General features: G+C 37.3%; 1 protein-coding gene across 1 annotated transcript; it reads left to right on the top strand.

Annotated features, from left to right (window-relative positions):
- Positions 1 to 1,101: 1,101 nt before the first annotated feature.
- On the top strand, positions 1,102 to 7,114 carry LOC111504910 (cuticle protein 3). The gene is made up of 3 exons (XM_023159630.2): positions 1,102 to 1,256; positions 3,223 to 3,595; positions 6,754 to 7,114. Exons 1-3 carry the CDS (start codon positions 1,251 to 1,253, stop codon positions 7,026 to 7,028), a joined length of 654 nt encoding a protein of 217 aa, XP_023015398.2. The 5' UTR covers positions 1,102 to 1,250; the 3' UTR covers positions 7,029 to 7,114.
- Positions 7,115 to 13,982: the final 6,868 nt, after the last annotated feature.

The raw sequence follows: 13,982 nt of genomic DNA, 5'->3' as shown, positions 1-13,982 counted from the left end.
CTTACCGGAGCAACATAGTGAGGAGGTGCTCCATCTTGCTGGAAATGAAGCCGATCATCATTATGATTTTGGTTATTTTCAATTATTTCTGTTATGAGAGGATCAATTGTATCTTTAAGCATGTTCAGGTAGACCTCACCAGTTAAATTCCCAGGAATAAAAAGTGGCCCTACGATATGACTACCTAATATGCCACACCAGGCATTGATTTTTTGAGGGTATTGGGTATGGACCTGTCGGAATAAGTCTGGGTTACAGTCATCCCAGTAACGGCAATTATGCATATTCACAGCTCCATTAAAAAAATGTATTCTCATCGGAAAAGCGCGTGTTGAATGATAGCTGCGGATCATCAATTAGTAGCTGGCTCAGTTGTTCACAAAATTGCAGCCTTCTATTAGGATCATCTTCATTGAGTTCCTGTACTAATTTAATTTTGTACGGATGAAATTTATAGGCTTTTAATATCCGTATTATGAACGAACGGCAGTATTGAACCTTGTGGTACGCAATTTTTTATTTCGCCTCCTGATGAGGATGATGAGGTTTTCACAATTTGACTTCTTCCCGTGAGATAATTTTCGAACCACTTGTGAGTAATTCCACGGATGCCATATGCTTCGTTAAGAAGCTGAGTTCATTTGGTCGAGTGCGAATAGGTATGAGCCACAATAAACCCTTGCGGGTTGCGGTGGAGGGTCGAATAGATCCACTCACTTTGGACGACCTAACCTAACCCAACCTACACAAGTTTTTTATCTACTTATGTCACTTTCTACCCAGCTTGGAATTTTTCAGTCTTTGTTGCATATAGTTATCTTCACTTCTTCATGAATCTCACACATTTTCTTCATCAATTTCATTTTCTAATGATCAAAAAAGTATTTCTAATAAACTTCACAGTTTTGATTAAGGGTAGAAATTAATAAAGTACTTGAATCCTGCACTGGGAAACAAGAGAACCATGCAAAAATACACCTTCTTGAGGTATGCAGCGTTCTTCAGTTAGACACTGCGAAGAATCGCAGACTCATTACCCGCGACCTTGATGCCCATCCTAAAGGTGATCCGATTCTACAATCTAAAAAAATCATTCGAATCATTTGAATGTGATTGCCGGCCCATCCTTCTTTAATTTCGGGGGCTAAACCACGAGGTGACGATGTGTATAAAAGTCAAATGGAGCGAGTTGTTGATATCATTCGATCATTTCTTGCTCTGATATCTGAGTGTGGTAGTTTTACTTAGAAATGAAGGTAAGAGTTTTGGAGTTTTTGCCAGCTATTGTTGCATTTTTCATGGTACTAGATTTTCTAGAAAATATTATCTGAATTCCACTTGGAGAGGAACCTTTGTTTGGTATTGTACTTTCCTGAAATCACTAAAAATAGTTTTTGAAGTGCATTAATGGAAAAAAATATTGAGTTTGACAAAAATTATTGATAAGCAGATATTAGATCACGTTGGTTTTCGGAAGCTAATCGAACATCGAATTTATAACTGATTTTTCTCAGCTATTCAACAGGATAAAGTGACAAGCTATGAGTGTCAAAACAATCTCTGTTCTTATTGTAGATGCAGGAGTATTCTTTCAGTATTTGGTTTTTGTTTTCAGTTTTCTCATTTGACTTATTTACGAAGTTTTCGAGATTCACGTTATTCACAAGATCATTTTTGAAAAGGCCGATTTAGTTTCCAAAAGTTTTCATCCGAAGATAAAATTAGTTTGTCTCTATTGAAGAATATTTTGATGATGACTTTCTCTGCAATACTTGAATGAAAACTGAAATACCTCCAAGTGCCATAAATTTCGCTTCATTATTTCCTATACAAATATCACCCATTACAAAAATTTCTTGGCTCACTAAAATATGTACCTATAATATAATTTCTAAGCTCGAATGTGGTTTTGTTGTCTTGCCCTTTACAACTAGTTGCAAAGTTAGGACTTTCTTCAGAAAGTGAAAAAAATCTTCCACCTCCACTGGTAGTTTTGAATTTATGATAAAGTAACTCTAAGAGAATAATTCTTACCACTAGTTAGAAACAAAAATATGAAGCAAAAGTTCCAGTGAGCAAATACATGAAAACTGCATACTTCCAGCTCTCAATATAGCAAAAAATATCATCTAATTTTGTACAAAATAGCTCGATATTTAAAAAGCGGCATCAAAATTATCGAGAAATCAAAAATCTTACTGAAAAAAATCCATACCTAAATAAACAAGTCATATATTGTCAATAAAATATGAAACAATAATTGTGGAATAAAAATTCCAGCGCTTCAACTCTATATTGAATTAAAATAGAAGTACAAGTTTCACACACTGAATGACTCGTTCAAAAAACTTCTTGAGATGATCCAGATCAATGAGCACATGAAAAATGTGGATTTAATAAAAGATAGTGGAAATCTATATATCACTTTTAGTTATCTATTAGAGAAGGAATAGTTAATATACCCCAAAAAGTTTGACATGCATCTGTTTGATTTTTGTTCTCACTTTACAATTGTGTCAGCTTCGAAAACAAAATCATTAATGTCAAATATTTTTGACCACATAAATCAGTGTTGAATATCCTTATATCTTTTGTCATAATTAGTTTCTGATCATTTTTTTCAATTTGTAAATCTTGACAATAAATATTCCATTTTCTGTGTCAGAAATATTGGTATTGAACCTAAGCCGAGCCTGAGAAAGAAAACGCTGTTTTTTCGCATCAAGAAGCAGTGTAAAATCAAAACACGAAATTGTTTTTCATCCATTGTTTTTAAATCAACAAAAATGGTGTCACTCTCAGCAAAATAACTCAGAAACTCATGAGTAGAGTATCATAAAATTTTAACAGCTTCCTTTTAAAGGTTAGTACCAACTGAAAAAGCGATGGATATAATACGAATAGCGCCATCTATGTGTTAGACAATTCTATTTAGACAATTTCAGAAGTGTACTTAATTAGTGATGGTTCTGATGCCATATAATCCGATAGTCAGGCAAAAACTCATTGCAGTTGCATCTAAAACCATTACTTTCCAGCTCGATTGTGTTGTAGTGTATTATTGACAAGAAGATGTGTATTCGCAATATTCCTTGTATTTATTTCAAGAAACAAAAGAAAACCTATGAAATCTGTACATCAAGGTACTGCTCTCTCAAATCCTATAAAACCCCCACGTGTAATTCAAATATACCGTTGAATCTACTCTCGCTCTTCTTCCAGGTCCTACTCGCACTCACCCTCTTAGGCTCCGCCTTGAGTGCCAGACTCGACACCTCTTACCTCCCCCCCTACCAAAGACCCGCAGGAAGCTACCAGTCCGACTCATTCTCAGGATTCACCGGTCAAGCTCCAGCAACAGGCTTCGCCACAGCATACTCAGGTTCGTCAGCCTACTCAGGATCCGGTCAACAGATCCCTATCCGCAGTTTGGACAACGTCAACGAAGGAGATGGAACCTATCGCTTCTCCTACGAAACCGGAAACGGTATCAGCGCTCAGGAGCAAGGAGACGCCAGAGGGGATGGAACAAGAGCTCATGGAGGGTTCTCTTACTCATCGCCCGAAGGACAGCAGATACAACTCCAATATACAGGTTAGTGGTTGTTGTATGATACTTTTTGACAGTGTTGACTGCTTCACCGTCATGGAAGTTGACTCATGGAACAAAATAGCTCTTTTTGAAGTGGGGCCATTAGGTTCAAGGTCACCAGGAGTTTCCCATAGGAGTAACTCCCCTTCTGTGGTCACTCCTGATTGACAGTTTGCTTGATTATCATTGGCAGCGGATAGGTAGATACGCAAGCTCATAAAGATGTTCACCGTAAGTGTAAGAGGAAGCAGATATCTATAAAGTCCAATATAATTTTGATAGTTCCCTTCATCAGAAGGAGGAATCTGGGTGATTCAACTCTATTTCCTTCATGGTGAGGTTAATCATTCACAGCAGAAGTTAAATATATTCCTCTCAACAGAAAAGTCACTTGGAAAATATTCGTCATAAAGCCAGACTATCTCTATGGGCATGTCGAAGGACCTGTGGAAAATTTTGGGGCTTGGAGCCCAAATGAATTCACTGCATGAAATGTAATAGTAAATGGGTCAGATGAAACTCTCTGCTGAAGGTGAAGGTATTCTTCTTCACCTTGGAGAGGTAGACCACTCTTTCTGGAGAGAGAGAGAGAGAGCCTGAACAACTTACAGTTTCCTAAAACTGGTTTTTGCGGAATGTAACAGACTATCGGTAGACAAGCGGCTTGGCTCTTGAACTATGTCCAAGTTGGTATCAAACTGCTAAGAACCTCTCCTCTCTAGGAAGCCAAAACTGTCTGTGCCTAGATTTCTGAACATGGCATGGCAGGTAATGAAAAACTCTGCAGCAAGCATCTGTCACAGGCATCGCTTTTGTTTTTGTCAAACAGATACTGAATACCTGCATTACAAGATGAGTTTCGCTCACTTTGATCCTATCCTTGCCTACTAATTAACGCCGATACCACATGCCAGGTTGTTTTTTTGTTCGTAGTTTTGCAGCTTTTTCAGAAAAAATTCTTTACGAGAAGAAAACGATATACCGAACATAATATCTGTATCTATAGAGTATTGTACATCCTCCCGAGGAGTTGTCCTCATAGGTCATCGTCCATCCTGTCTTTTCCAGGAAAGTGGACAGATCGCTGGGAGACATCTCCTTTATATCGGCAGGTGTAGGCCAAGACTCGCAGAATATACACTCTCTTGGCTAAATCTTGGTGGCATTCTAGTACTAGCCCTGAGGTAACACGTTGTCTGTTTAAGGCTAATAGGGCTTGTCTGCTGTCAGTGCAGATTGTTATGTTTTTGCCAGAAATTCCTTTCTTGGTTATTTCTTTTGTGGCGATTGAGATACCAGCCAGTTCTGTTTGGGCCAAGCTGGTATTTTTTCCCATTCCCCACTCAATCCATAGGCTTAGTGATTTGGAGTACACTCCACATCCTGAGCCTTCTTTGGTTTTTGAGCCGTCTGTTTATATGCGTATTGCATTTGTAGCATTTGACTCTGTGTTCTGTTTTATCTGTATTCTGTAGAGTTTATTAAACACAAACCTGGGTTCAATTGCATCACTGGTAGCCTGACGAAAATCGAGTAGTTTTCATAAAAGAGCTCTAAAACAACGCATTTTAAACTTATCATTTCAACCTTTTTCTTTAAAAAATTATTTAAATACTTGAAAAAGAGGAATGAAATAATGCATTCAACTTTTGAAGTTTAATTTTTTACCTGATTTTCCTACAGCCTCAGTACAACAAGAATCCTTCTCCGACCGTATTGCTTCGATTACTCGACTCAACACTCTCACGTCGCGCCTACGTGCTCCTTTTATATCGATAAGGAAGGTTCTAGTCTAGACTCGAAGCGTGTGGAAAACTCTATTGATCTCAACAAAAATAATAGGGTATTTCCGCTTGTTGCTAAGAGATGGCGCTACTGTCTATGATTGATTTGTTTACTAGAACTGAATAGGTACCTAACCAGCACTCTCTCCCGTTTATTTTTGTGTCATTGCGATCATAATCGACCGAGGATGTAACTTAGGTTACATCCTCGGTCGAGGATTCCCCCTTATCCCTCCTAGGTTAGGAGTAGATGCTCTGGATAAGGGGGAATGTTCCTCCTGACGTAAATCAAGTATTTTCTTTAAAAAATTATTAAAATACTTAAAAAAGAGGAATGAAATAATGCATTCAACATTTAAAGGGATTCGTTTCTATTTCACCATTTGGCAACATCGGTTATAGCTAATAAAGGACAATGAATCTGTTACCTGAATGAGACAAACAAAGATGACATATTTCAGAGGCGTGCTGTTCTGTTTACTTATGTTCCGAGACATTCTGTGACATATGACATTTTGTGCACCGAACCTATCTTTCTCTATATAAATAAATAACAAAACAACTGCTGTTTATGTGGCTTGTGGAGGTGGTATTGAACTATAATTTATATTTTGCCTTAATTGTTGATTTATAAAGATAATTTTCCTTTTTTAAAGTAGAATATCCAGGTAATCTGAACTCCGATGTAGTATTCTCGGCGCTGTTGCCAGTATGTGAATTAGAAACAAATCCCTTTAAAAATTAAAACCCAACATTTGAAACATCAATTTGAATACTTTTCAAATTGAATTTGAAAAACTCATGAATTAAACTCAACTTTATTTTGTTCAAACTTGCATTTGCTGTAATAACCCAAATTGAGGAATATTCCCCATTCTGCTAGCAGCATTTGAATAATTTTTTTGGTGTCAAATTGGACACGTTTTGGCATAATCTAGTAACTAAAACAATATATGCAGCACCTCAAAAACTTGGAGTACTATTCTAAATTAGGAATTCGTATATGCTACAGAAACTTTTTAATGCTCGACAGAACTCAAATCACTCCTTTTCAAATTCAAATTCAAACGTATTGCGAAGTATTGTGAATATGTACCATTTTGAATCAGTTGAAACCCTAAAATTTCTGAAATATTCATCAATAGACAGCTATCTGTATATCGCAGGGGTGCTACAGCGACCTATTGCAAACTACCTTGAAATTATAGGAAAGGGTTATTTCCCAAAAGAGATTAATCTTAATCCTTCAAGAAACTCAATACATTCGAGTTCACCATTCTCAGAACAAGTGTTTCACTGTGTAGCTACGGTAGCTCACAACTCCTTCAGCACTGAAGGATGTTTTTGATAGTCAGTCAACCGAATATCTTGTTGCAGCCGATGAAAATGGTTTCCACGCTTCTGGTGCCCATCTCCCCACTCCTCCACCAATTCCGGAAGCCATCCAAAGGTCCATCGAACAGAACTTGGCTGACGAAGCTCGCGGAATAGTTGATGAGGGTCAGTACAGAGAGACGCAGTACAGTGGTGGTTACAGTACCGGTTACACGGGAGGTTTCGCAGGAAACCAACCAGGAGTTTTTGCTGGAAGGACTACCCAGTTCACCGGGCACAGCGCTGGTCACAGTCATCAAGGAGGATACCGATACTGATTGATGGATTCGTTCTGAAAGGATATGGACTTGACGATGTACTGATATTTTTCATGAATTATTCTAATAAAAGAATTTTGTAAAGAGGCATTGTTTCACTGATAACTTAAACTTCAGACTTTTAGGATAAAATCCCATGCTCCAAGACTCGGTATTCTACTTGGGGGTCACCTTCACGAGGACCCCCAAGTCGACCTGAGAGAAACTCTGGACAGGGTCCGGAAAAGAGCAAATCTACGGAAAGCAATGAGAGGCAAGCTCGGGAGATGCGACATTAAAACCCTCCTACACACTTACAAAACGTTCATCAGACCAGTTCTTGATTACAAAGTAACAATCTACTGTACGCTTCCCCAAGGCTATCCCACCGCATCCTAATAGCATCCTAACAACCGAGAAAAGAATCCCACGAAACATCCACTACCTCCCTTACCGCTATCCATGTCAAACCTTATACAACCTAGTAAATACTGAACCAATCCACCTTCGATTTCAGGAACTTCAAGGACGATAGGCGACAAGAACGATGAGCAGCAATAACACCGACGCCATCAACACGCTGACCATACCATGGACTCCCCGTGGAGGACCCAGAACGATATCTAGGAAGAAGCTCCCGTTTCCCCCTGCAAGACTCCTGGCAGCAATGGAAGATACGTCGAAGCAGGTCAGAAGTATCCTCGAGGAGTACACCGCCGGGAGTCAGAAAGCGGACAACTGCGTCTTGGAAGGGGCTGAAATCGCACAACTTCAATCCCTGGCCTAACAACCCGGACCTATGTCAAAACTTGAGTTAGTACTTGATGTTATTTTTACCAAAATCAATTGGATGAGTTGCTCATTTTTGAACGGAGCTGCAGGAGCATAACCTCAAACTTGTTTCATCAACCCCTCAAGAAAGTAATGCAAGTTTTGATAACACTATACACCAAAGCTTATCAAATATATACTGATTTATTTATTTAGTTATTCATTTATTTATTTATTTGCAATAAAATACTCTACAGAGCAGCCCAATTACAGAGCAGGAAATAACACAGTATAATAAATACATCACAAACAAGTGACTGTAAAGTCTACAAACACTACAAACAATAGAAACAAGTGACTATGAAGACTAAACATTTTATATTTATTATAGGTGACAAAACAATTATTTTAGGAAGAATTTTCCAGAACATTTGTGCGAGATGTGTCTGGAACAGATTCTAGGAATGCAAATATTAAACTTTTCCAGTAATGTTGGGCAATCAACTATGCTTTTGATAATTTTATAGGTTAGTACAACATTTTTCGAGACTAAAAAAGTTATGCTTTTGTAGCAATTCAGAGTGGGTTGTTTCTATTGGAGGATAAATGCCATCGGTTTTTAGGCTTAGCAGTTTTAAAAAACGTCATTGAATTGCTCTTACTCTATCAATATGATATTGATAAAAGGGCTCAATACAACTGACGCGTTTTCTAACTTTAATCTTTTTAAGGTCGAAGTTTCTTTGAAATCACTACTGTTACGTAAAAACGACAGGAGGAGGTTACAACATCTTCGATATGCCTATCAAATGATAGTGCAGTGTCAAATGTGACGCCAAGATCAGTAAATGTTTCTGGTCTCACCAGGGAAACGTTTTCTATTGAATAATCAAAGATCAAGATGTTCGTTTTTAAACTGTAGGACATGACCTTACATTCATCAGGGTTTATCGACAAGTTATTTCCATAACACCATTTTACAACCCGTCCTACGATTGCTGAGAGGTTCACACAATCATCTATGTTCTCAACGAGGCGGTGTAGTTTTAGATCATCGGCATACAAAAGGAAATACACATCTATAACATCTGCAATATTATTAATGAAGACATTGAAGAGCAGCGGTCCCAGATTTGGCCCTTGTGGAACACCGGAAGGAGCACTATATTCCGTAGATTTGAAACCATTGAGCTGAACATATAGTTTTCGACCCCGTAGATAGGACTGAAAGAATGCGATTAAGGAGGGAGATAATCCAAAGGCTACTAGTTTGTTTAGTAGAATGCCATGGTCAAGCCTGTCGAAGGCCTTAGAAAAGTCTGTGTAAGTAACATCAGTTTGGGCCCTACTGTCAATAGATTCAGCAATTTATTGCGTTACAGTCAGAAGATTGGTGACCGTTGAACGATTTTTCATAAAACCGTGTTGGTTTATATTTATATTTCGACTTGCATGCCGATATATAACTCGCTCCAGCTCCTCAAAAACCTTTGCAAAGTTGCAAATAATAGAAATAGGCCGATAATTTGAAATATCTCGTCTATCTCCTTTCTTGAAAATGGGACGGAGTTTTGATGATTTCCAGATCCTTGGTATTGTAGCTGATCAGTGATATACTGCTCAACAAGTGTAAGAATATTTTGCTTGCATGTGTGTCGTTCGGGAAATGCTGGAACTGTCAATTTCCACTATCCATGGTCTGGAAATTATGCATATATTTGAAAATGAGTAGGTCAAACAAATTGAAAACTTCCAGACTTTGCATTTTTCTAATGAGTCATGTTAAAACAAGCACAAGACCAGTATCCAACACAACAATACCAAATCTCCTGTAATAGAAGAAGTATGGACCGTTGAAAAAAAGTCAACTTCAGAGTCCAGGAAGAAGTAGTTTCGCCTATAAAAATATCTACACGTGGCCTAATTCATTCACGACACCCTTCAGTAATAATCTCTCACTACGCCCCTGCCTAATCGAGTGCAATATTTAGATTTACATGTTCTCCGAGCAAACACTTTGATTTATCTAGGCCAATCGATGATCCCATAATCCTCCCACTTGGTTTCTTCTTTAGATCGTGTGTACGAGTATGTCGATGTTGTAATGCAATAGACCAGTCTTGTACTTGTGTAGTTTCTTCGACGCATTGATAGATTGTCGAATCCCGATTTGGTATAGAAACTGGGTATATTATATCAACTCGTAGTTGAAATTTGACACTCAGATGTGATTCAGCACAGGTGTCTGTAAGCGATTTTTGAAAGATTGTGCATTAAAAAAAGGATTTGACAGAGATGAGGTGAATAGTTGGAAAGAGAAAGAAAATAAACAAAATTCCGTGGATGGCAGATTAGATTAAATTGTTGGGGAGCTAGCCCATTGCCTGATTCACTGCGAACTTTTCAGATCTATTGTGATGCTCCTTGGTTGTTAGAGCTCATCATCTAGCTAGACATAGAAACGATTTTGCTGCGTTCTTCAGCAACGTTTTCTTCCACCATACAAATCTTGAGTTCAATTCTGATACTATGAGAGGAGAAAATATTTTCATAACACCTTCCACAGAGGAACAAGTAATACTGTCACTTAGGAAATTACCCGATAAAATGACTTCTGGATATGATTTTATTCATAGCTTCCTAGTGAGGGACTGTGCTCAGGTTCTTGCTTGTCTATTGTTGAAAATATTTAACACAATCCTAAGCGAATCTCATTTTCCTTAACGATGAAAACCATCAAAAATCTGCCAAATTCTCAATTCAGGAAACCCAGAGAATATTGAGAACTATAGACTAATATCTATTCTGTGTAACTTCGCGAAGACCTTTGAGATATCTGTGTATGACCAACTAATGTCACAAGTCAAACCCCTGATCTCTGCAAACCAGCATGGCTTTCTAGCAAATAAGTCCACTGTATCTAATATCTGCAGTATCAAGCAGTTTTTGATAGAAGTAATGGACAGAAAAGAACGAGTCGAGAATTAGTCACTCCATCTTACTAGAGAAAATAGCCCAAATAGGTTCAAATCTCTCACTAACTCAACTTCTAGGCTGTTATTTGGATCAGAGAACCAATGTTGTTTTTTATAATGGATTTGCGTCTACACCATACTCATCACCATCCGGTGTGCCACAAGGCTTCAATCTGGGACCCCTGCTTCATCTTTATAAATGATCTCACCTCCGAGCTTTCGTGTGACAACCTACTTTTTGCAGACGACTTGAAGATCTTTTCATCTATCACAAGTTTAGAGAGCTGCTCTTATCTCCAGTCTCAATTAGACCTGACAGATAACTGGTGTCAAATCAATAAATTGGCAATGAATGTTAAAAAGTGCAGAGTTTGCTCCTTTACACGTAATGCCAATATTATTGGCAAATCCTTAATATGTCAATCTTTTTTTATACATTTAATTTAAGTAGCCTTTAGTATTCTGCATTATTATATTATACAGTGTGTCAATTTCAAAACTTACAATGGACTATATCACACGAGTGAGAGCTGATATCAAAAAATGCTTGAAACCGTTTCTAGGATAGTAAGGGGGAACTAAAGTGACATGAAAGAGAACTCACCCCCATCAACCCTCTAGGCCCACCCACCAAAACTCAAAAAGTTTAAATTGCAAACCCCTACTTGTGATACAACATTAAAAAGACTATAAAAATGCTACCCAATGGTATAAATGATAATTGTATAGGGTGAAAAAATAATTGTGAAACTTTGGCTTAAATGGAATATTCAATAAGTTTTTTTGTTGAACTACAAATTTGTTAAAAATGTCAATTAAGTAAATGTTCAAAGTGGATTCCCTTGGTTTGTAAACAATAATACAGCCTATTGTCAAAGTCTGCACGAACTTTGATATCAGCCGACTTACTATCACTTTTTTATTTGTAATGCTACCTCCCGGACTATTATTTTAAATGATAAGTGTCCGTTGATACTTTAAAAAAAAAAAAAAACTTGATTAACCGTTTTTGCAAAACAAGTTGGAAAGATCTGTTTTTTGACTTGTGTCAGAGTCGATAATTTTTGTTTTGTTTGAGACTTTTAAATGTCATTAGTTTTCATCATTTTTACGATCTATACTATCATTCAGCTGTAGTTGTCACGATGGTTTACAGTACACCCAAGCTGTAGACAAAAATTTGCTGCACCTCCAACCAGATGGAGCACCTCCTCACTATGCAGCTCCAGTTAGGCACTGGTTGGATACTAATTATCCGAACAAATGGATCGGATGGAGAGGTCCCATTGAGTGGCCACCAAAGTCACCAGACTTGGCACCACCTGACTTTTTTCTGTGTCAGTTGTTTATAAAACTCAACCTGCGTCACTTGGGGAATTGCGAGGAAGAATTACGCAAGCATGTCGCGCCATTACTAGAACAACATTTGCCAAAGTTCGTGCAGAATTTGAAAATAGGCTGTATTATTGTTTACAAAACAACGGAACCACTTTGAACATTTACTTGATTGATATTTTTAATAAATTTGCAGTTTAACAAAAAACACATTAAATATTACATTCAAGCCAAAGTTTCACAATTATTGTTTCACCCTGTACAATTGTCATTTATACCATTGGATAGCATTTTTATAGTCTTTTCAATGTTGTATCGCAAGTAGGGGTTTGCAATTTAAACTTTTTGAGTTTTGGTGGGTGGGGGTTGTTGGGGGTGAGTTATCTTTCATGTCACTTTATTTCCCCCTTACTATCCTAGAAACGGTTTCAAATATTTTTCTATTTCATTTGTAAGTTTTAAAATTGACACACTGTATATTGTCCTGTAAATTGATTCATCTGTTGGGCAATAAATTTTGTTTTTCTTTAATTTTCTTTTCTCTTCGTATATATCATCTGTGTATATCATGCACATATCATGTATGTATATCATGTATGTATGTATATGATATACACATACAAAATGAAAAGGGAAATGAAAATTTCCCTAAACATAGAAATTTTCATTTTCCTTTTCATTATGATCCCCTACCACGTAGTAACGGCTACATCCATCAATTTACACATACAAAACCTAATTTCTCCAAAAACGATACCCATTTCGAGGTTATGTTTTGTTTTTGCATATAAACAAAACCTATTCCTGAAAGTTTTCGATTCTCGATTATTCACTCGATTCTTCCGAAGCACTGGATTCTCGAAAATAGTTGATTCCGTCCATCACCAGCTTCACCACGCTTAAAAATCAATCAAACTCTTCGACAGCCTCACATTACATCTAGCCACTTCTCCGGTACATGCTCCTTCGATAAAACAAAACACTGGCGATAGTTTCGTGAGCGGTGCCTCCGCCAAAGCCCATAATTATCGGCCTTTCACGTAAAACTCTAAAGCGAAATCCGAACGTGTTATACCATCTACAAAATCGGCTTATCTATGCTCCTCGAAAAAAAGTTCCCTACGCTGACCTGACCCTTGATTCTTCCGCATTCAGCTTTACGTAAGACTCATCAGATCTGTTGAATCATTCCTGTGTTATGTAAACAGAGACGTGGTAATAGATTTGCTTTGATCGAAGGCGACGTCTTGGTGGGAGGAACGATACATTTATAATAATAATGATCTTTATTCATCATTTAAGATCATACACATGATATAGGACAAGTTATAAGATGTATATACACAGACATATATAGGTACACATAACTATATTACTTTAAACATATCGTCCATACAAACAAGCAAACAACACATTAAAAAACTATGAATTAGCAAAATATTCACTAATGTCATAAAGCAGGATTCCACTAAATAGTTTTTCCATCTTGTTTTGAATCTTTCAATATTTTTTTCGTTTTTGATATCACTTGGGAGATGATTGAAGAATCGTATTCCTTTATATTTAGGACTGCTTTCGTGAAGTGATGTACGGTGCTTTATACTTCTAAATAAGTCACCATGGTGACCAGCATGGCCACCATGAGCTTCTCAAGAGCTTCTCAAATTTTTTGAGAAGCTCTTGATGTTGATTTTAACATATGTTACAGTTTTATAAATGTAAACTCGATGGTACCGTCAGTAATATAAACTTTTAAAAATGATTCCTACACGTCATTCGGTAATCTAAGCCAAATATTAGACGAATTAGTCTGATCAACATGCGTATTCCACTTCAAATTTACATCTAAATATGTGCCCAGAAATTTTATTGAACCCGAAAAATATATATTTTT

This window comes from Leptinotarsa decemlineata, unplaced genomic scaffold (assembly GCF_025532065.1).
Source record: "Leptinotarsa decemlineata unplaced genomic scaffold, Ldec_3_MD MMD2_tig00002082_RagTag_RagTag, whole genome shotgun sequence".
Taxonomy (NCBI): Eukaryota; Metazoa; Arthropoda; class Insecta; order Coleoptera; family Chrysomelidae; genus Leptinotarsa; species Leptinotarsa decemlineata.
Note: the sequence above shows the minus strand (reverse complement) of the source record. Positions and strands in the feature narration are given on the sequence as shown.

What these genes read in the sequence shown, in the direction of transcription:
- LOC111504910 (XM_023159630.2), top strand. An exon ending in GATACAACTCCAATATACAG is followed by an intron (nt 3,596 to 6,753) that starts GTTAGTGGTTGT and finishes ATCTTGTTGCAG; the next exon opens with CCGATGAAAATGGTTTCCAC.